We start from the raw sequence: 21,476 nt of genomic DNA, 5'->3' as shown, positions 1-21,476 counted from the left end.
TCTATGCTTATTGTCCCCGAATGCCTCCCCGTGCCTGCTTTGTGGGTGGACAGGGAGCACAGGAGGACACACGGCACACTCCTTCCAGGGACGGAACTGAGGCTGTGTTCCACAATCCTCTGCCTCCTCCTCCCTCCCCAGCAAAGGACTGGAGCTTTGCCCGCTATTGGGAACACGTCCAGCCACCACAGATTTCCATGGAGGAATCACAGAACAGTTTGGGTTGGAAGGGACCTCAAGGATGATAACAATCCAATGCCCCCACTGCAATGCAGGGCCACCAACCTCCCCATCTCACAGCAGCCCAGGCTGCCCAGGGCCCCATCCAACCTGGCCTCCAACACCTCCAGGGATGGACGGGGCATCACAGCCTCTCTGGGCAGCTGTTCCAGCACCTCACCACTCTCTCTCTAAACAACTTCCCCCTGACATCCAACCTCCAGCTGCCCTCCCTCAACTCCAAACCATTTCCCCTCGTCCTGCTGTCATCTCCCCTTTCCAAGAGCTGACTCCCCTCCTGGGCAGTCAGGAGCCCCGAAATCTCACCCAAAACCTGACCAGAGACCACCAGAATCAATTCTGTTGTGACGTGGGGAAAGGGGCACCACGGTGCTCTGACCTTAAGGCCCAGCTCTCACAGCGACGTGGCTGAGGACATCACCTGTGGTCCCGCCAGGGCTCAGCTTGGGGGGCTGAGCCCACGTGGGATGTCCCCAAGGGCCAGCAGCACCAAAGCACGGCCCTGCATTGCGCAGCGTAGGGCCGAAAGGGCAACGGGGCCAGAAATCCCAGCGGTTGCCCCTCTGCAGCCCTGCTCGCCCACGGGGCTGGAGGAGCATCACACGCGTGGCACAGGGAAGCAGCTGGCCGTGGGGTCCGGGACGCCACCAGCCCGGGACACGCGTGGAACAGGACGGGCAGGGAGCAGAGCGCTGAGCGAAACGCAGGTCGGGATCGCAATGAGCTCGCACATTAGCAGGGCTGGGCGCCGGGGGGAGCAGCGCACGGATGAGGGGAGCGAGCGAGGAACGGCAGCAGAAATCGCGGAGGAGGAAAGGAGGGGCTGAGCCGGGGTCAGCAGTGACACGGCGGGGGGGGCGGCCAACGAGGGCAGGCGGGGCGGCCAACGAGGGCAGGCGGGTGGGCGCCGGGACCCCGAGCTGGGGGCACCCAGACCGCGGGCGTGGCTGCAGAGTCCCCTCCAACCCCGCCATCCCACATCGGCCCGGAGCCGCCCGTCCGCCCGAACCCGCCGCTCCCAGCGGCTCAGTGCGAAACCCTGCCCGCCTCGCCTCGCCTCGCCTCGCCCCACCCCGCGCGGCCGCCTCACGCATGCGCACAACCCCAACCGCAAGCCACGTCCCCACCCCCACAAGGCAACTTCCTGTTCTTTCCCCCGCCTTCCGGTTACGTCCCTTCCGGTTCCGCCTCGGATAAGCGGCGCCGCGCACCACGCGCGCTCCTTTTCCGTCGCGCTCTCCAAGATGGCGGACACGCAGGTGGGGCCCGCGCGGCGCTGGGCCGTGGTGTCTGCAATCCGCCCGTCCTCACACGGGGGCTGGGGAGGCCGGCTGTGGGGCCGGAGAGGAGTCCCGGGGTGGGCGTCGTTCGTATGGATGGGGCACCGAGCGCTGGGGTGGCGGGGGGAGGCCACGGGATGGAGGCCGCGGTAGGGTCTCGGTAGGGTCTCGGTGGGCCCGAGGCCGTCTGTGATGCCGTTTTTCCCCGCCTCAGACCGAACGGGCGTACCAGAAGCAGCCCACGATCTTCCAGAACAAGAAGCGGGCCCTGCTGGGCGAGGGCGGCAAGGAGAAGTTGCCCCGCTACTATAAGAACATCGGCCTCGGCTTCAAGACACCCAAGGAGGTACGGCCGGCTGTGTGCTGAGCCCCACAGCGCTGCGTTTCATGGGCTCGTAAAGTGGGGAGGCTGGAAAGGACCTCGGAGGTCACTCAGTTCCCATCCTCCAGGGTTGGACGTCTCCCATTGGTCGGGGCCTGTCGCTGGCTGCCTAGGTACAGAGTTTCTCCCCCTCTTACTTATAGGCTCCCTTTAAGGACTGGGAGGCCACATGATGTCTCTCCAAAGCGTTCCCTTCTGGGCTGAACACCCCCGGCTCCCTCAGCCTGTCTCCATACAGAGGTCCTCCGTCCTCTGAGCATCCCCGTGCCCTCCTCTGGACCCACAGCCCCACGTCCCTCCTGTGCTGGGGACCCCAGGCCTGGATGCAGTGCTCCAGATGGGACCCTTCACAAGGGCAGACAGGGGCACAATCACCTCCCTGCCTGCTGCCCCCTCTGTTGGCGCTGCCTGCAGGACTGCTGGCCTTGTGGGCTGTGAATGCACACTGCTGCCTTGTGTCCATGTCATCCACCAGAACCCCTTAGCCCTTCTCCACAGAGCTGCTCTCGGTGACTTCTTCTCTCAGCCTGTACTCATGTCTGGGATTGCTCCAGCTGTTGTGCAGTACTTTGCATTTGGCCTTGTTGCACCTTATTAGCTTCATGTGGGCTCTTGTCCAGGTTCCTTTGGGTCTCTTGTTGTAACAGCTGCAGCACTCACAAGTCCTGAGCATCATCACTGAGCCTCTGTCCAGAGCTGCCTGTCCAGGCACTGACTCTGGCTCTGGGCAGCCTGGTCTGCTGGTTGGTGACCCTGCACAGAGCAGGGGGTTGGAACTGGGTGATCATCGTGGTCCTTTTCAACCCAGGCCGTTCTGATTCTGTGACTGTCGTTTCTCTTGCAGGCCATTGAGGGCACCTATATTGACAAGAAGTGCCCCTTCACTGGTAATGTCTCCATCCGTGGCCGAATCCTGTCAGGTGAGTTGTGCAGCAGCACCGTAAGCGCATGATGCCACCGGAGCAGATCAGCACAGAGCCCAGAGCATTGATCTGGAGCTGCTGGGAAACACAGCTCAGGTCCTTGAGCTGCACATGATGTCATTCTCACGATGGTCTTCCAAGCCCCATGGTGAAGGGGCTGTGAGGACAAGGCCAAAAGGCTTTGCTGATGCCTGCTACAAGGAGCTGTTGGTGTTTCTCTGCAGCATGGCAGTGTTGGCTGTAGGAAGTTCCTAGAATGGAGGGGCCCTGCCTCCACGTGTGAAACACTGCACTGCTGGTCTGGGCTCTTAAAGCCTCCATTCTGCAGCGGTCACAAACGGGTCCCCAGCACGTTTTGCTGCCGGTCACTTGAATGCTTCCTGTCCTCCCCTCCCTCTGCTCTCGCCCCCAGGTGTGGTCACCAAGATGAAGATGCAGCGCACCATCGTCATCCGCCGCGATTACCTGCACTACATCCGCAAGTACAACCGCTTTGAGAAGCGCCACAAGAACATGTCTGTGCACCTCTCCCCCTGCTTCAGGTGCGTCCAGCAGCCCTGGTGGCAGGAAGGAGCTGTGAGCTCCATGCACGTCACTGCAGATGTGCTGAGCGCCTCGCAGGCGGGTGGAATCCGTGCCGTGCTCAGCCCAGGCTGTGCTGAAGTGGGTGAACGCGTCGGGCTGGGAGGGACGGTTCTGTTCCTGCTGCTGACCTGGAGCTTGTTTGCTGGTGGTGATGTCTGAACTCACGATGGTCTTCAGAGCCCCTGTTGGTGAAGGGGATGCTGACAACGCCGGTGGCGCCAGCTGAACCGTCAGACGTGTTCCAGTCAGTCAGCCTGTCGTGTGTGACAGTTGTGTGGTTCTTGAGAAAGGGGGAAGCAAAAGAAAGTTTGGACTGATGTTTCCAAAGCAAATGCTGAGGGCAGAGGGGTTCAGAGGCTGCCGTGTCCATCTCCTGCATGTTTCTGAAGCGTGTACCTGGAGCAGCCCAAATACCAGCCCAGCTGTGCTGGCTTAAGGAGTCCTTCAGGTCTGTAAGTGACTGGAAGGGAAACTCGTGATGGCTGAAGGGTTTCCCTTCGGGTGCTCAGCACTCATCCTGCTTCTGTGGGAGCCCCACTTCTCATTGGGTTGATGCCCAGAGCGACAGATGCTGGCAGCTCAGGGGCTGAGCGCTTCTGTTTCAGTGCAGTCATCCCTGCAGCACTTCAGATTGCAGCTCCTTGTTCTGCAGCTCTGATTATGCAAGGTCACTTCTGGTGAGGTTGCACAGCAGCGTTTCCGACGTCATGCACTGCACACATCCTTGCTGCAGAGCAAACAGCTGCAAACTCACAGCCTCTGCTGTTGTTTCGTTGCAGGGATGTGCAGATTGGAGACATTGTCACCGTGGGGGAGTGCCGGCCCCTCAGCAAGACTGTCAGGTTCAACGTCCTCAAAGTCACGAAGGCTGCTGGCACCAAGAAACAGTTCCAGAAGTTTTAAAGCCAGCGTGTGGAGCACGATTGGGAAAAATAAAAGGAAAAATAAAAGTTTTCTAAAGTCTTCCTTACGTGTATGGTGTGAAGTGAACAGCACAGAAATGCAGCGGCGTGTTGAACTGCAGAAATGCATGAGTTGGTTCTTGAGGAAATGTGATGGTGTTAAGTGGGCTCTGTTCTGGTTTCCTGCTCAGGAGAAATGAAGGTTTGGTGTGGGTGAGGGTTGGGGGATGAGTGCTGTCCCTCTGGCAGTGCAGAGGCAGTTCAAATACGAACTGAATGAGAAAGGTCCGTGTGGTTCCACACACAGCTCTGAGCACGTTTTGCAGGGCTGTGGTGTCAGCAGTGGAAGCAAATGAGAATTAATGCTCAAGAAAATGCTTTTGCTGTGGGTTTGCGTGGAGGTGGCAGTTGCTTACAGTTGGAGGAGGTGAGCAGTGAATTCAGCCCCTCTGCAGGATGCATTCAGAGCGGTGCTCAATGGCTCTGCTGGGGGGAGGCGGGGATCAGTGACGTCCCATGGGGCACCATTGCTCTTCAGCATCACCAGTGACATCAGTGGTGGCTCCAGTGCATCCTCAGCAAGTTGGGTGATGACACCAAGCTGAGGGGTGAGGTTGGAAGGAAGGGATGGGAAGGAAGGGTCCCTGCCAGAGGGACCTCAGTCAACGCTAAAAGTGGGCCTGTGTGAACCTGATGAGATTCGACCCAGCAAAGTGCGAGGTTTTGCTCTTGGTCTGAGCAACCCAGATCTGTGTGCAGAGTGGGAGAAGAACTGCTTGAGAGCAGCCCTGCAGAGAAGGAGCTGGGGGTCCTGGTGGATGAAAAGCAACATGAGGCAGCAGTGTGTGGTTACAGCTTGGAAAGCAAGCGGGATCCTGGGCTCCAGCAGCAGAGGGGTGGCAGCAGGGACAGGGAGGTGATTGTCCCCCTCTGCTCTGCCCTCGTGAGGCCCCATCTGCAGCACTGCGTCCAGGGCTGTAGCCCCCAGCACAAGAAAGACAGGGAGCTGTTGGAGAGGAGCCACAGAGATGAGCAGAGGGCTGCAGCACCTCCCTACAAAGACAGGCTGAGGGAGCTGGGCTTGTTGAGCATGGAGAAGAGAAGCTGCGGGGTGACCTCAGTGCAGCCTTCCACTACTTGAAAGGGGGTTATGAACAGGAGGTGAGTCAACTTTTTACAAGTGTAGATATTGGCAGGACAAGGGGAAAGTTCTTGACAGAGAGCAGTGAGGTGCTGGAGCGGAGAGGAGCTGGCTGCAGGAGGTTGTGGCTGCTCTGCCCCTGGAGGTGCTCGAGGCCGGGTTGGATGTGACTCTGGGCAGCCTGGTCCAGCACCAGGTGTGGAGGTTGGGGGCCCTGTGTGTGGCAGGGGGTTGGAAGGCGATGATCCTCGGGGTCCCTTCTAACCCAGGTCGTTCTATGATCCTGTGGTCTGTGAAGGTGCCTTTGGATTGAGCCATTCCATTCCAGCTGGCAGGAATTCCGAGCATGTGGGAAGTGAGGAAAGCAGATGCAGAGGGGCAGCTGAGTCGCCTGAGCCCACAGGCACCGAGTGGGGGCCCTCTGTGCACTCCACAGCACGGTGAGTGGCCGAGCACCTGGAGCAGAAGGGAAGCTGGAGCACAGCCTCAGCTGCCTCAGCTGCCCCTCCGCCCCCTGTGCTGTGCTGGAAGCACCACTGCTGTGTGTGTGGTGTGCGGTGCTGCACGGAGGTGCCGTGGCACTTGGGGCTTTATGCCTTCTGGGGGTGCCTGGGGACGCTCTGCCCGCTGAGGAACGCCGTGGCCACTGGTGAGGAGGCCCTGCTGCTCGGGGATGTCGTAGAATCACAGAATCACTGAAGACCCCTGAGGTCACGCAGTGCAACCATCCACCTACAACCAATATTTTCCCACTAAACCGCATCCCTGTGTACCACATCCACACAATTCTTTAGCACCTCCAGGGATGGTGACTCCCTCACCTCCCAGGGCAGCCCGTTCCAGTACCTGAACACTCTGGGAAGGAATTCTTCCTAATACCCAACCAGACCCAGCCTTGGTGCAATTTGAGTCCATTCCGTCTTGTTCTTTTGCTGTTATCTGGGGGCAGTGGCTCCTCTCAGCACTACTTTCAGGCAGTTGCACAGAGCCATAAAGTCCCCCCATCAGCCTCTTCTTCTCCAGGTTGAACAGCCCCAATGGCACTCACTGCTCCCTGCCCAGTACACCCCGGTCCCCCAAACCTGTGATCCCTCTGGGACCCCGAATGCCTTGGGCTCTGTGCCACACATCAATCAGAGGGCAGGCAGTGGAGCTGCTGCCGTGCACTGTTAGCCAGCGCCGTTGCTGAACCACTCAGCTGTGTTTCCTGTCCCAGCCCACAGCTGCAGGAAGCACAGGCTTCTGTTAGCCATAGATGGCCATTGGCAGCGCAGAAATGAAGCTGCCAGCTGCGTGGGGCCGAAAATACGCCAGTGAGTCTTGAGGTGGAGCTCGGCCAGCCAACAGCAAGTGTGCACCATCCCCAGCCCAGCAATGCAGCCCAGCAGTGCACAGAGCTCAGAGCACAGATGTGACAGTCTGGGTATGCCCCAATCCCACAGCTGTGGGCTGGCTGACCCCCTGCTGGGGGGGACGTGGGGATGGGGGCTCTGCATCCACTGGCAGTGCTTGCAGTGCAAGAGCTGCTCCTCCCTTACAACCCTGCGTGCTGCCTTTGTTGGCACCAAGCATCGGGCATCAGCTTGGTGCCATGCAGCCCTAAGGACCCCAAAGCTCCCAATGGCTGAGGTCAGGGTCTCCACCCTCCCAGCCTTCCTCCACATCCCAAATGCAGCCCCAGGCCTTGGAAAATGTCCCTGAAGCCATTGGGACGGGATGCTGTGGCACAGAGATGCTGTGGCACAGGGCACCTGGGTGAGCATCACATTGTGATCCCACTGCTTGGGACACGCAGAGGCACTGCTGTACAAACCTGATGTCCCCATGGGGTACAGAGCCCCACTGCGTGCAGCTCGGCTGTGGGGCTGCAGCGAGGTGCGCTCTGGGCAGTGCTGGGAACCTGGCCCCACACGGGCAGGAAATGAGTCAGGGCTGGGCAGGAAGGAAGGCAAGAGGAGACCTGATCTGCACCATTCCCTGCACCTCAATGGCCTCCCAGGGAGGGATGAGTCCTGCTGCTGCCTCCCATGGGTCCCTGCTGGTCCCTGCACCGTCCCCTCCAGCTCACAGTGCCCTGCACGCAGCTCAGCTGTGCTCCAGGGGTTTGTCCCCCCTGAGGAACTGATGCATCATCCCACTCCACTCCCCAGTCCCTTACTGCAGAGGGGTGGCTGGGATGGATGCACTGTGCCACACGGGACAGATATGCTGTGTCCTTTCCTCTGTGATCCATCAGAGCTCCTCCTGCCTGGAGGAACCACGCATGCAATGCAGTGCCAGCAGCTCTTCCATGCTCACGTGTGTACGTGTGGGCACCCGGTTCACTCGGGCATCTCAGCAGACAGAGATTTGTGCCCAGGCCCCCCCTGCACCCTGCCCACCCCCCACCCCCAGCATCGCCCACCTGCAGGGAAAGCGGAGCACAGCAGGAGCTGCCAGGGCTGTTCCATCTCCACGGGGTTTGGGTGTCAATCTGTGCATCTCTGCTGGTGGAAGTGGTTTTCAGGACAGAAAAATGAGAAATGCTGCTTGGGCCTAAATTTGGATCCCCACCACCCCCAGGAGCTGCAGTGCTGTGTGGGGGGAACTGAGCTGCTTGGAGGCTCCTGCAGCTCCGCAGGGTGAGGGGAGCCCTGGGCTGTCTCTGCTCCCAGCTACCAGACTCCTGACCCCAGCCATGAGCACTGCCTGTAGAACATTCCTGGCTCTGTTCCCCATCTCGGCTCAAACATCGCCCCAGCACCTGCGTATCCCAGTGCCACAGAGAACCCAGAACCGTTGGCACTGCTTTGCTGTCGGGGTGCACCACTGTGCCAGCAGTCTGGTGATGATGGTGCCCTGTGAGCTGCCAATGACCCCACAGCAGCGATGTTACCCTGCAGGATTTCTACAGCTGTGTGCATCTTTGGTTTCTTTAATTATCCAATGCATGGATAATGAACACCTACCGGCGCTGCTCTGTAGGAAGAGGCTCTGGTGAACGTTGGGTTGATGGATGTGAGCACTGGGATGTGCTGCTCACTGACTGACACAGGTGCCACGTTGAACCGTGGCACCACCAGGAAATTACTGCAGCATATTTCGGTGTAAAGAACCAGAGATGTGATGGATCTCGTGGAAAGAGCTGCCAGCAGCAGCGGGGCACTCCTCCCAAGGCACAGCCACGTTGGCCCTTCTATTTGTGCATCTGGAATATCAAGCTGGAGAGTGAGAATGCAGGAGGGGATGCCAACGTGGACAGCGCGAATGCTGAAGGCTGCGTGGTGCTGCAGGTGCCTGCAAGGACATCCTCCACTGCACCCAGTGTGCCAAGGGCCAGACGAGGGCAGTCCATTGCTGCTGCCCGTGGTGCCAGCCCAAACACGTGGTGGGCACATTGCATCCTCAGTGGCTGCCCTCCGTGTGCATCCAGCACGCAACTTGTGGAGTTGCTGATGAAGGATGAGGTGGGCAGGTGGGCGCACGGTGTCGTGGGCCACAGGGCTGCATTCAGCACCTTCGTCTGCTGAGGGGCAAACATTGACCAAGGGGTGGACAGTGCAGGATGTGCTGGCAAGAACTGAGATCCCTGGATGGGAATCACCAGAGAACACAGGGCTGGAGCCCACAGCACCAGCACCAACAGGGCCAGCAACCAATGGGCCACGGTGCTGGGCAAAGATCCCAAGAGCTCAGCGATCTGCCCCACTGCCTCCTCCAGCAGCCACTCAGCAGCTGCAAAGGCACCCATGGTGCCAGCCAACATCCTCAGCCTCACGGCTCCAAAAGCACAACAGGCTCCAGTGACACCCCCAGTGCACCCCATGCAGGGAAGGTCAAGAAGGGTATTAGGGAAGATTCTTCCTCCCAAAGAGCAGCGATGCTCTGGCACAGCTGCCCAGGGAGTTGGGCGGATCGCCGCCTCTGGGGGTGTTCCAGAACCACGTGGATGTGGCACTGAGGGACGTGGTCAGTGAATGGTGGGAATGGGTTGGGGATCTCAGAGATGTTTTCCAACCTCAGCGAACCCACGATTCCACAGCCTCCCCTCCCCCCAGCACGATCCAGTGAAGGGCCCAGATGGGGCTCCTTCCTCTCCGGCCCCACAGAGATGGCAGCAGCAGTGCCCTCAACCAGACCCTTTATTACACAAGGGCTTATACACAGCACAGACACACCGGCCCCCCATGCACCACCCTGCCCCGCACCCCCCACCCTGCCCCACAGCCACCCCACGGAGCGGGGCGTTGCATAGAGAGGAGCGGGTGGGTGGTGGGTGACATCGGGGCCACGGGGGCGGCAGGGGGCAGAGCCAGCCCGCCCCACGCCAGGTGGCACCGTCCGGCCCTGCCGTCCCCACGTATCCCCGCGGCCGCCCGGGGCCAGCTCCCGGCAGAACATTCATCCCAAATAAATTAAAAAGGTCCGTGCCCCGCGCGCAGTTAAAAAGCAGCCGCCAGGGTCACTCCTCGGGCGGCTCGGAGAGGAACGGGGAGGTGACAGCGTGCGCCTGGGCGATGGCCGCCAGCTCCTTCAGGAACTCGCTGAAGATGACGGCGCAGTACACGGCGTTCTTGACCCGCAGCGCCTCGCTCTGCTTCTCGGCCGAGCCGCGGAACAGAGTGGCTCCCGCCAGCGCCTGCAGTACCGGCCCGTCCCGCACCTGCTGCAGCGCCAGCTGTGCCGCCTGCCGCGCCCGCGTCGGGCTGTTGGTGTGGCGCAGGATCAGCTCGCCCAGCGACGGCTTCCGGCTGCGGGCTGAGGGGCTGCGTCAGCCGAGGGACCGCGAACGCGAGATGCCACAGGCACAGCCTGGGACGTGGCGCAGGGCGAGGCACGGGGCACGGCGTGGAAGCCGGGGCGCAGCCCGGTGCACGGCCTGGGGTGCTGCGCGGGGCACAACCCGGTGCGTGATGTGAGGCAGAGCCCAGGCCGCACGCCGGGCCACGTGCAGCCCCCAGTGCAATGCAGCAAGGGGGAGGCAGAGATCAGTTTGCATGCAGTGCTGCATGCAGCCCCCTGTGCAGTGCTGCTATGGTCTGGGAGCTGTGTGCTGAGATGGAGAAGCAGAAGCCAGCCCTGGGAGCAGTGCAGCCCCTAATGCCATGTAGCATGCAGCAGGAAGGAAGAGGCAGATCCAAGTCTTGCATGCAGCACCCAGAACAGCACACAGCCCCCGTGCAACACAGTGTGAAGCCCCTGAACTCTGGTGCCACAGCCCCTTCACCGTGGCAACCCCCAGCCCTCCACACAGAGGGACACGAGCTCCCAGTCTTCTCAGAGCAGCTCCCACACCCCATGTAGCGCCACGGGTAACCCCACACACAGTGCACCCTCAGTACCCCCAATCCCATGGCACCAGCTCTGTCCCCATCTCACCCAACGTCTCTGAGCGGCGCAGCGCCGGCATGACACCTGGTGCATCAGCCCAGTCCAGCTTGCCACGGGCAATCAGGTACTTCTTGGCCTTGAAGAGCAGCATGGGGAAGTCCTCCTGGCTGGCAGCAAAGCTTTCGATCTTGTTCTTCACCGAGCCAAGCACCTGCGGGATGGGACATAAAGGACTGGACAGGATGGATGGGACAGGATGGGATTGGACGGAGGGAGGGAGCGACGGGCAGCACCACGGACAGCGCCGCCAGCACCACGGACAGCGCCGCCAGCACCCAACCTGCAGCAAGGATTTGACGCTGGGCTGGAAGACCATGTTGGTGTTGAGCAGGAAGGAGCGCAGCAGCGGCTGCGGGTAGCAGGCCAGCTGGGCCACCAGCCCCGTCAGCAGGAAGTTCACGTAGAGGGAGTTGTGCAGCATGTTCTCCAGCTTACCAAAGAGCACCGTCATGAAGGGCCCTGCGGGTGGGTGCAAGCGTCAGGGTGTGAGTGTGGGATGGCAGACAGAAATTCCCGTCTGCGCCCCGTTCGGCCCCACCTGTGAAGGGTTGGCTGTGAGGTGGTCCCACAGTGCGTGGTGGGCTGGCCACGGCCTGTGCCAGCGGGTCCAGCGCCCGCACTCGGCCCAGCGCCTCCTCGCCCTCAGGCAGAGCAGCAAAGCTGGCGTAGGCCTCCTCCTCCTCATGAGACAGCAGCGGCTCAGGCATGGCAGGCGGCTCAACCTTGGCCCCGTTCTCCATCTCAGCCTCAATCTCTCGCAGCTCCTGGGTGAAGGCCTCAATACTGACACCCGCCCCGTTGGGTTCAGCTGGTGCCTTGGCCAGCAGCTCCTCCAGCAGCGAGTCCACCGAGCGTGGGGGCTCCCAGCCCGCAGCCTGCGCCCGGGCCCCATTGTGTGCCAGCCCCTCGCCTCGTGGACTCCTGCGTACTTTCTTCACCACCACATCCCCCTCAGGCCGCCCCAGCTCCGTGTGCCCATGTGCCCCATTCACCAGTCCCGAGTCCCGTGCATCAGGGCTGGGCCCCACAGCGTGGGGCTCACTGGGGCTGGGAGCCCTCCCTGCTCCCTCCTCAGGTAACCCCCGCTTCTTAGTCCGCGGGGTCGGGGGCCCCGGGGTGCTGTCAGGCAGAGGGGCCACATCGGGGGTGGTTCCGGGGGCCGCAGGCTCCTCTCCATCATAGGGGGCCGACCAGACGCGGCATGCCCACGCACAGCGGTCGATGCTGCGGCGCGCATCCCGCAGGTACTCCAGGTAGTTCCTGTCCAGCTCTGCCACCTCCTCCCAGCGTGCAGCCCGGTGTGCAGGGCTGCCACTTGGCGTGCCGGGGGAGCGCGGCGCTGTGCCGCCTGCCTCCGGGCCGCCGCTCTGCTGCCTCATGAAGAAAGCGAGACGTGATGGTGTGGAGGGCCGCGGCACCGGCACTGCTGAGGATGCATCCATGCCGGGGCTGCTCTGCCCTATGGAGAGGAGACAGTGCTCAGCAGCGCAGGGCTGGGGGTGACGCGCTGTGTGCTCCTGCAGTGCTGCTGCCGTACCCTTTGCCCACACCGCGTGCTCCTCGTCCTGCTCCGGCAGTGGTGCGTTCTCAGGGCGGCAGCAGCGTGGGATGAGCGAGAGGAACTTGGCAGCCGTCTTGCCATAGATGTCCAGGTCCCGCACCGCCCGCTTCTGGCTCAGCATGACATGGCTGCAGGGCAGCAGGTACCTGGTGGGATGCGGGGCTGTGAGCGAAGAAGCAATGGGACCACAGGGCGGGGGCAGCAGGTACCAGCACTGTGCCATTCTGCCCCATCATTTCAACCCCTGGGGACGTCCCCTATAGGACACAGCCGTGCCTATCCCAGCACCAGCACGATGATACCCCTGCCCCATCCCCTACTGCCACCAGACCCCCTGGGTATGTCCCCCATAGAAGTGCCTGCATGCCACAGCCACGTCTGATTCTAGTGCCCGCGTGGCAATGTCCCAGCCCCATCCCAACCTGCCACTGGATCCTCTGGAGTTGCCACCCTCAGGCCACAGCTGTGCCCATCCAGCACTCACTTGGTGACATCCCAGTCCTCTGCCACCCTGCCAATGAACCCCCTGGACATGCCGCCCCTGGGACACAGCTGTGCCCTTTCCAGCACCCCTGGTGACACCACGGCCCCGTCTCATACTGCCCATCAGATCCCTCATGCCCCCCACGGGACACAGCCATGCCCACCCCAGCACCACACAGCAGGCAGTACCTGAGCACCAGCTGCAGCATCACATCCTCACAGTTGAGACTGAGCAGCGTCCGGAAGAGGCTCAGAGACACCATGCAGAGCTGGGGACGGAGGAGACATGAGGCAGCTGCACGCTTGGGTCCCCGCACGCCCTGCCCCGCCACTCACCCGCGAGTTGCTGTTGATGCGGCTGACGAGTGTGTCGAGGATGGTGGCGTTGTCGTGGCGGTGCAGCAGCACGAAGCGCAGGAAGGTTTTCAGCAGAGCCGTCTCACTGACGCTGCGCAGGAACAGGTCCAGGTAGGCGGTGCTGGCGATCATCTCCTCGATGGAGGTCTGCATGGGGAGCAGCAGCTGGAGGCGCTCCGGGCGCACGGCAGCGTGCCACAGCACCACTGGTGGGAGGCCCCTACCTTGTGCAGCGCCGGCCCCATGACGGGCACCAGGAACCCGTTGTGCACGTAATCCACCAACTGCTTCTGCACCAGCGGGTGGGCGACCTGCAGGGCGCAGGGGTCAGGGCTGCCCGCGCCAGCCCGCATCACCCCACGTCCCCGAGAGCCCCACCTGGATGACGGCGTTACAGAATTCCAAGGAGTTCATGAAGAGCACAAGGGAGGAGACCCCGATCCAGTCCTCGCGGCGCAGGCAGTGCCAGTCGTCCCCGCGCACCTCGATCTTGCGGGGCAGCGAGGAGTACAGCGCGCTCAACCCCGTGGCCAAGACCTGTGGGTACAAGCACTGAGCGTGGTCCTGGGCACGCAACGCCCAGCGGCTCCAGCACCACGCCGGCCTTACCGGGCAGAAGTAGGAATTGTCGGTGATGGACTTGGCGACGGCGTGGTTGCTGGCCGACATGGCCATGATGAGCAGCAGCGCATCGCGGGCCTGCTGCCCCAGCACGCCCTCGTGGTGGATGAAAGGGATGAGGAGGGAGAAGATGATGAGGTTGGCGGGGCCCTGGTCGGTGTGGCTGTGAAAGAAGAGCTCCAGGATGGCGGGCTCTTTGGCCACCGAGACGCAGAGCTGGTTGAGCAGCAGCACCAGGCTGTTCTCCAGCGGCGCGGAGCTGGGCTCGGCGCAGAGGCTGAGCAGGCGCAGCAGCGGCGTGAGCACGGCGCGGTGCCGCAGGAGGGGCTGCCGGGCCTGGCTGATGAGCATCTCATACAGCTTCAGCTGCTCCACCTTGCGCTCCTCGCTGAAGTCGCCCTGCAGGTGCCAGCCCAGCAGCCGCTCCAGCAGATTCTCGGCCACCACAAACTCCAGGATGGGCCCCGTGTTGGCCTCGCCGCGCGGCCGGTCCTCGGCCAGCAGGTTGAGCAGCTGGTAGGTGTTGTTCCGCACCGCGCTCAGGTCGTCAGGGGCCGGCATGCAGCCGCGGCGCTCCAGGATGCGCAGCACCTGCAGGCAGAGCTCTCAGCACCCATCCTGAGGGTCTCCCCGCGCCCACCGCCCCGCGCCGGCTCACCTGCGCCCAGTGGTTCTTGAAGACCATCAGGCAGGTCTCGGGGTCGGCGGTGACGGGGCTCTGCAGGCTGGCGCTGCGGGCAGCACGCTGCCCAACCCCGCGCGGGGTCAGTTTGCTCAGCCAGCTCATCCTCTCCATGGGGACGCAGCGGGGGCACGGCTCAGGGGCAGCGCTGCGACGCCCCGCAGGCCCGGCCCGATCCGATGGCTGTGCGGTGCCACGCGGGCACAGGGCAGCGGGCGGCGAGCAGGGCCACACACTCCATGCTGCTGGGCTGTGGGGAGCGCGTTGAGCACAGGGGAGGGGCAGCAGCACCATCCCAGCACCATCTGGCATCATCACAGCACCGTACCAGCACCACCCAGAACCATCCAGGCACCGCTTCGACAGCACTGTGCCAGCACCACCCTACAACCACCCCTGTATGTCCCAGCTGCATTCTGACACTGCCCCGGCAGCCCCCCACCACTGCTCCTGCCTCCGTGCTGCACCCAACCTCCTGCAGGCAGCTCTGCGGGTGGCACGGCTCCACGGGTGCCTCCGTGGGGAGGGAGCGAGACCCACAGCTCCCACACCATGAGTTACACATCATGACCCCGAGCACAGCTGAGGATGAGGGCGAGGGCAAAGGAACTGCTGCTGCCACACCAGGGATGGGCGCAGAGCCTGGCCATCGGGCCTCGTGCACACCCACCCCCACGGCACAGCGCAGAGGGACAGAGGCAGAAGGAGCAGCCCCAGAGCCAGCAGGGCAGGGGACGTCACCCACCTGCGAGAGAGACCTGAGGGCACAGCTGGAACCCAGCAGCAGCTCTGTGTCCCAGCGCAGGGCAATGAGAGAGCTCTGAGCAGCACCAAGGGAAAGGGGTCCCAGAGATGCCTCTGCTGGAGGCACCAGGAAGGAGAGGCTGCCGGGAGCCGGGACAGGAGCTGGGACGGACAAGGAAGCGTGGAGTGGAGGAGGGCTGTGACACAGCGCTGCTCCACACCCAGAACTGCACTTTGAACCAGGAGCTGAGCGTGGGGCCGACTGAGGGCATCGTGAGAGAGCTGTGCTGGGCACAGGGAGCAACCAGGGCCCAGCAACCCTGCACAGCTCCCCGTGTGCTCAACGCCTGCACGGGACTGAAGGTGTGAGGCCCAATCCCCACCCCTGTGATCCTCTGCCCCACAGCCACCATCACCCGGGGCTGAGGGTGCTGGCACAGCCCTGTGGGGCATGGGGTGGGTGTGGGGTGGCAGTCAGGGTCAGCACTGAGCCCCCCCAGCACCCACTGCACCCAAAACGCACCCGTGCCCATTTGTGCTTTGGAAGCAGTGGGAGCAGGGATGGGAGGGAGGCACAGGGCTGGCAGCGCCGGGCATGAAAGCAGCCGTTCAGGAAACCCCAAAGCACAAAAGGGGAAGGGAGCAGCGGAACCCGGGGCCACGGAGCGGCTCCACAGCCCCGGTACGGCAGCACCACGGAGCTGCACGGGTTCCAACCCGGCACGGCGGGGGTGTCTCCACGCCCGGTGTATTTTGGGCAGCTCGCAGATGTATTTATACCACGCGGCAAGGAGCTCCCGTTGCACCGCAGCTGCGGGTGCTAAAGTTAGAGAGGGAGAAAGCGGCTCCCACAGCACCGCCGGCACCGGGACGGCCACGGCGCCGTGCCGCGAGATGGGGCTGACGGCGCCGAACCCCACCGGCCCCAACGCTCCTGCACGGCCCCATTTAGGCCGATGGCACCGCAGGAACCCAACGCGGACCGGAGACGCGAAGGAAGCGGTGTGGGTGGGGAACGGCCGCCGGCCCACGTGGCACCGGGCGGCACCGGGTGCCGTGCGCGGTCACAGCCATCCCGATCTCACGGCCACGGGGCACGGAGGGGGGGGGGGGGGGGCGGCGTGGGGACCCCCCGGGAGGGCCCGGACCCCGGATCCCGCAAATGGCAACAGGGAGAGGAGGCGGGCGCGGGGACGGACGCACCGCACGGCCGCGGAGCCGCCGTACCGACAACGGGTGGGAACCGCCCCGGCCCGCCCCGTACCTGGGGGTGAAGGTCGCGCCGTCGGCCGTCAGCGCCGTTCCTGCGGGGGGAAGGAGAGCGGCGCTGAGCCCGACTCGGGGCCGAACCCCCCCTCGGGACCCCCCGGCTCCGCCCCGCTCCGCCCCCGCGGCCCCGCCGCACCCCGCGCCCCCGCCAAGGGCACGGCGCGACCCCGCCGCCTCCCGCCGCCTCCCACCCCGAGGCCCCGCCCCGTCCCGCTCCCGCCCGCCCCGCGCTCCCCCCTCCCCCCCGCCGCCCGCCCCGTTCTCACCGGCCGCCCCCGCTGAGGGCCCCGCGCGCCCGCCGCCATCTTCGCGCCGCCGCCCCACGCACCGCGCGCACCGCCCCGCCCCGCGGCCCCGCCCTGAGCACCGGAGGGGGGCGGGGCCTGAGGGCGAGAAGGCGGGGCCTCGCGGGGAGACTGCGCGCTCATTGGCTGCGGCGAGAACGAGGCGGGGACGTGGGCGTGGCCTGGAGGTGGGCGTCACGGTGCGGGATGCGGGCGGGGCTGCGCGGACCCCCGGGGCCGAAGCGGGACGTGCGGGGCGCCGTGCGTGGCAGCGCCCGGCAGTGCGACCACCGCGTCGCGGAGAACCGCTGGCCACGAGGATCCCGCTCCGAGGACAGCCCCGCCCCGGGCATCGGGGATCCGTCCCCACGCGGTCCCCCGCGCCCCACGCCCGCACCCCGTGGCGCAGCCCCGCCCTGTCCCCCGCACGCCGCCCCCGCGGCCCCGGGGACCGCCCGTTGCCAGGAGCCGCCCGCAGCCGCGCTCGCGACGCCGCGCTCTGCGGGAGGCTGCGGGACCCCCCAGCCCCGCCTCACCATGCGCGGCCTCGGCGCGGTGCTGTCCCGCCGCTGGGACTCCAACACCGGACGCGGACAGCGGTGAGCCGGGCTCCCCTTTCCCCGGCCACGATGTGGGGCGATGTGATGTGGGGCGGAAGGGCGCAGCATCTCGGTGCCGTGTCGGCGCCCCGACCGCCCCGCTCCCTCCTCGACCCCGCAGCACCGCCGAAGCCCGGGGACGCATCCTGGACCCCTCCGGGGAGCGCTACTACCGGTGGCTGAGCGCCATGGTGCTGCCCGTGCTGTACAATTGGGTCGTGATCATCTGCAGGTGCGGCGCGGGGCTGGGGGAGGTGGGACGCGCGGAGGGAACGGCCCGGTGACGCCGCCGGCTGGGCCAGGTGCTGCTTCACGGAGGTGCAGGAGCGGCACGCAGCGCTGTGGCTGAGCCTGGATTGTGTCAGCGATGCGCTGTACCTGATGGACATCAGCGTGCGTCTGAACACCGGTCAGTGTCCGCACAGCTGCACACGCTTTGAACGTGATACACATGGCCTGGAGGCACGGCTTGCCGGGCCGGGGGGAGGGACCCACCTTCCAAGGCCCCCCAGCACCCCATGGCAATATGCAGCACTCAGGACCCCTCTGCCCTCACCTCCCCCTCACGGCACAGCATCACATCAGAGCCCTTCAACCCCTTCAGTCACAATCACCCTGTAAGCAGCTGTTCCCCCTCCTGTTTGTACTTGAAGGGAGCATGCAAAAGGAGGGGGAACGGCTGTTTGTGAGGGTGGATGGTGACAAGACAAGGGGGAATGGTTTTAAAGTGAGACAGGGGAGGTTTGGGTTGGATGTGAGGAGGAAGTTTTTGAGCCAGAGGGTGGTGAGGCAGTGGCACAGGTTGCCCAAGGAGGCTGTGGATGCCCCATCCCTGCAGGCATTCAAGGCCAGGCTGGATGTGGCTCTGGGCAGCCTGGGCTGCTGGTTGGCGACCTGCACACAGCAGGGGTTGGAGCTGGATGAGCACTGTGCTCCTGTGCAACGCAGGCCATTCTGATTCTATGACTCAGTCCCCCATCACACCAGCCCATGATCCCCCCACTCCCATCCCCACTGCCAGCCACCGACCCCCCCATCCTTCTGAGCAACCCCAGCCAGGTGCTGCCCGCAGGGTTCCTGGAGGAGGGCATCCTGGTGCTGGATCGGCAGCGCATCCGGCGCCGCTACCTGCGCTCCAGCAGCTTCCTATGGGACGTGGCCTCAGTGCTGCCCATCGAGCTGCTGTGCCTGCGCCTGCGCTCAGCCCTGCGCTCCAACCGCTGCCTGCGTGCCCCGCGGCTCTTGGAGGCCTTCGAGCGCCGGGAGACGCGCACAGCTCACCCCCACGCCTTCCGCATCGCCAAGCTGATGCTCTACGTCCTGGTGGCCATCCATTGGAACGCCTGCCTCTACTTCGCTCTGTCCGTGCACCTGGGGCTGGGCTCTGATACGTGGGTGCACCCCAACGGGAGCCAGCCCGGCTTCGCACGCCCGCTGCGGCAATACCTGCACAGCTTCTACATCTCCACCCTCATCCTCACCACCGTGGGTGACACACCGGAGCCGTGCCGCGAGGAGGAGTTCCTCTTCATGATGGCCGGCTTCCTGCTGGCCGTGCTGGGCTTCGCCACCATCATGGGCAGCATGAGCTCTGTCATCGCCGACATGAGCGCGGCCGACGCTTCCTTCTACCCGGAGCACGGCCCGGTGCGGCGCTTCTTGCGGGCTCACGGCGTGGCAGGGCGGCTGGTGAGACGCGTGGCCGCGTGGCACGAGCACCTGCGTGTGCAGCGCAAGCTGGCGGAGGAGCGCGTGGTGCTGCGGCACCTGCCTGAGAGGCTGCGTGCCGAGGTGGCTGCCAGTGTGCATCTACCAGCACTGAGCAAGGTGAGGCTGTTCCAGAGCTGTGAGCGTGGCGTGTTGGAGGCCTTGGTGCTGCGACTGCGCCCTCAGGTCTTCGGGCCTGGAGAGTTTGTCTGCCGGCGCGGAGACGTGGGCCGTGAGATGTATTTCATCCGGGAGGGGCGGCTGGAGGTGCTGGGAGCTGACGGTGTGACGCAGCTCGCCGTGCTGGGAGAGGGGCTCTACTTCGGAGAGATCAGCCTCATCAACATCCCCGGTGAGCCCCTGCCGGGCCCCCAGCTTGCCAACCCCACAGTGCCATCCCCACAGTGCCATCTCCTCATTGCCATCTCCTCACTGCCATTCCAACGGTACCATCCCCACAGTTCATCCCAATAGTACCATCCCCACAATGCCATCCCCTCAGTTCCATTCCCATGGTGCCATCCCCACAGTGCCAACCCTTCAGTTCCATCCCCTCCATGCCATCCCCATGATCCCATATCCTCAGCACCATCCCCTCAGTGCCATCCCCATGATCCCATATCCTCAGCACCATCCCCTCAGTTCCATCCCCACGATGGCATCCCCCCCCCTGCTGTCCCTGTGCCACCCTCCCACCCCCATGTATCGCCGGTGCTGGCAGAGCCTGAGCATAGGATGAAGCCAGGGCACATTTTGGTGAGCACGGCTGGTCGTGGTGCTGCCCTGGTGCCATCCCTGCCTCATGTGCCACCACCACTCCATCCTAACCTTAGCGATGTGCCCTCAGGGAACCGCTCAGGGAACCGGCGCACTGCTGACATCCGCAGCATCGGCTACGCAGACCTCTTCTGCCTGGCCAAGGAGGACCTGGCAGAGGTACTGAGTGAATTCCCCAGTGCCCGGGCGCTGCTGGAGGCCAAGGGCCGTGAGATCCTGCTGCGTATGGACAAGCTGGACGTGCACACCGAGGCGGCGGTGGCAGCAGCTCGGGAGGAGGCTGAGCAGCGAGCGCTGGTGATGGAGGCGGCGTTGGAGGCTCTGCAGACACGAGCGGCGCGGCTGCTGGCACAGCTGGAGTCCAGTGCCCTCAAACTGGCACTGCGCATCGGGCGCCTGGAGAGCAGGGCGCAGCAGCGGGGAAGGCAGGGACAGGGGAAGGGCAGCAAGAGGAGTCCCAGCAGGCTGCAGTGTGCTGCAGGGGGAGGGGAGCCCGAGGGGCGACCCACCAGGGCACAAAATCCCACTAAGGCACAGGGTCCCATTAGCGTCCAGAGTCCCAGGGGGGCACAGGGTCCCACCGCAGCACGAGGTCCCATTGGCACAGCGGGTCCCAGGGGGGCACACAGACCCACCAGGGCACGGGGTCCCACTGCTGTAGGGGGTCCCATTGGCACACGAGGTCCCATTGGTACATGGGCTCCTTCTGGTGCACGAGGTCCCACTGGTGCAGGGGGTCCCACCAGGGGTCGGGGTCCCACAGGGGCACGGGGCACACAGCCCAGAGGCCGCTGGCGCTGAGGGTCCGGGATTCGCCCCGCTGCTGAGCGTGCAATAGCAGTGACAGTCGGTACTTTTTGACAGCCGTTGCTAGGAAACAACGACAACAGTTGCTAGGTAACCATGACAACAACCGCTAGGTGATGGTGACAATAGTTGCTATGTAGCAATAACAACAGTTGCTAAGCAACAGCAGTGGTTGTTGGTGAACGAGGAGCACGGCGTTGTCCCTTACAATAGGAGATGCAGGGATGGGGCAGGATGCAGAGCAGGAGTGGGGCAGGGGGGGCACCGGGCTGTGCCTGGGGGGACTGGGGGCTCTCAGCACAGCAGAAACAGGGACTGTGTTGGTGAGAGTGGGGTGGGAATGGGATGGGGATGAAGATGGGGACAGGGATAGGGATGGGATGGTGATAGGGAAAGGGGCACAGGGGCAGACTGAGATGGGAGTGGGACAGGAAGGGTCAAAAATGGCAGGGTGGGAGGTGAGAGGGATGGGGATGAGGGCATGAACAGTGTTGGAACAGAAATGGGGAGGGGAACAGGAACAAGGATTTGGATAAGGATAAGGAGGGAACGGCAGGGGACAGAGATGGGAGCAAGAACAAGAGCAGGACATGGATAGGGAGGGGAAGGGGACAGAGGGGAAGGACAGCCCAGGGTGGAGATGGGATAGGAATGGGTACAGGGAAGGAAAGGGAAGGGACAAGGATGGGTTCAGAACAAGGACAGAGGTAGTGATAGAGATAGGACAGGAATGGGGATAGGTATAGGAAGGGGTGTAGACGG

At 63.8% G+C, this 21,476-nt stretch overlaps 3 protein-coding genes and 2 non-coding genes across 6 annotated transcripts; 4 read left to right on the top strand and 1 right to left on the bottom strand.

The window, feature by feature from the left end:
* Positions 1-1,410: 1,410 nt before the first annotated feature.
* On the top strand, positions 1,411-4,375 carry RPS11 (ribosomal protein S11). Its single transcript, XM_042895104.1, has 5 exons — positions 1,411-1,499; positions 1,735-1,866; positions 2,747-2,822; positions 3,238-3,367; positions 4,190-4,375. Exons 1-5 carry the CDS (start codon positions 1,485-1,487, stop codon positions 4,311-4,313), a joined length of 477 nt encoding a protein of 158 aa, XP_042751038.1. The 5' UTR covers positions 1,411-1,484; the 3' UTR covers positions 4,314-4,375.
* On the top strand, positions 2,932-3,022 carry LOC122194185. Its single transcript, XR_006183062.1, has one exon. It is a non-coding gene; the product is annotated as a small nucleolar RNA SNORD35 (small nucleolar RNA).
* LOC122194186 lies at positions 3,554-3,645 on the top strand. The gene has a single exon (XR_006183063.1). It is a non-coding gene; the product is annotated as a small nucleolar RNA SNORD35 (small nucleolar RNA).
* Positions 4,376-9,628: 5,253 nt separating the features above from the next.
* Positions 9,629-16,824, bottom strand: FHIP1B (FHF complex subunit HOOK interacting protein 1B). 2 transcript variants are annotated; one of them, XM_042895099.1, is made up of 14 exons: positions 16,807-16,824; positions 16,536-16,575; positions 15,273-15,433; positions 14,504-14,777; positions 13,834-14,436; positions 13,603-13,761; positions 13,449-13,535; positions 13,204-13,371; positions 13,057-13,136; positions 12,361-12,530; positions 11,362-12,282; positions 11,104-11,282; positions 10,812-10,974; positions 9,629-10,190 (listed from the first exon to the last, which is right to left on the bottom strand). In XM_042895099.1, exons 4-14 carry the CDS (start codon positions 14,639-14,641, stop codon positions 9,895-9,897), a joined length of 2,964 nt encoding a protein of 987 aa, XP_042751033.1. In that variant the 5' UTR covers positions 14,642-14,777; positions 15,273-15,433; positions 16,536-16,575; positions 16,807-16,824; the 3' UTR covers positions 9,629-9,894. The 2 variants fall into 2 exon arrangements, with proteins under 2 accessions (XP_042751033.1, XP_042751032.1); XM_042895098.1 differs by lacking the exons at positions 16,536-16,575; positions 16,807-16,824 and having other exon boundaries at positions 15,273-16,023.
* CNGA4 (cyclic nucleotide gated channel subunit alpha 4) lies at positions 16,434-20,880 on the top strand. The gene is given in 8 exon segments (XM_042895103.1): positions 16,434-17,096; positions 17,098-17,175; positions 17,177-17,261; positions 17,264-17,423; positions 17,545-17,655; positions 17,726-17,832; positions 18,496-19,482; positions 19,978-20,880. Coding segments are annotated over 8 exon segments (2,922 nt in total). The 3' UTR covers positions 20,709-20,880.
* The last annotated feature ends 596 nt before the right edge of the window (positions 20,881-21,476 follow it).

The sequence above is a fragment of the Lagopus leucura genome, unplaced genomic scaffold, assembly GCF_019238085.1.
Source record: "Lagopus leucura isolate 7727_CA_CO unplaced genomic scaffold, USGS_WTPT01 239-2_obj-0_obj, whole genome shotgun sequence".
Lineage (NCBI taxonomy): Eukaryota > Metazoa > Chordata > Aves > Galliformes > Phasianidae > Lagopus > Lagopus leucura.
Note: the sequence above shows the minus strand (reverse complement) of the source record. Positions and strands in the feature narration are given on the sequence as shown.

Bases quoted from the DNA above. Each gene is read 5' to 3' on its own strand.
- FHIP1B (XM_042895098.1), bottom strand. From the start codon at position 15,724: ATGCCCCACAGGGCTGTGCCAGCACCCTCAGCCCCGGGTGATGGTGGC. The intron at 14,437-14,503 runs GTGAGCCGGCGC...CTCTGCCTGCAG, and splicing joins TCAAGAACCACTGGGCGCAG to GTGCTGCGCATCCTGGAGCG. The intron at 13,536-13,602 runs GTGGGGCTCTCG...TGCGCCCTGCAG, and splicing joins TCTGTAACGCCGTCATCCAG to GTCGCCCACCCGCTGGTGCA.
- RPS11 (XM_042895104.1), top strand. The intron at 1,867-2,746 runs GTACGGCCGGCT...TTTCTCTTGCAG, and splicing joins GCTTCAAGACACCCAAGGAG to GCCATTGAGGGCACCTATAT. The intron at 3,368-4,189 runs GTGCGTCCAGCA...GTTTCGTTGCAG, and splicing joins CACCTCTCCCCCTGCTTCAG to GGATGTGCAGATTGGAGACA.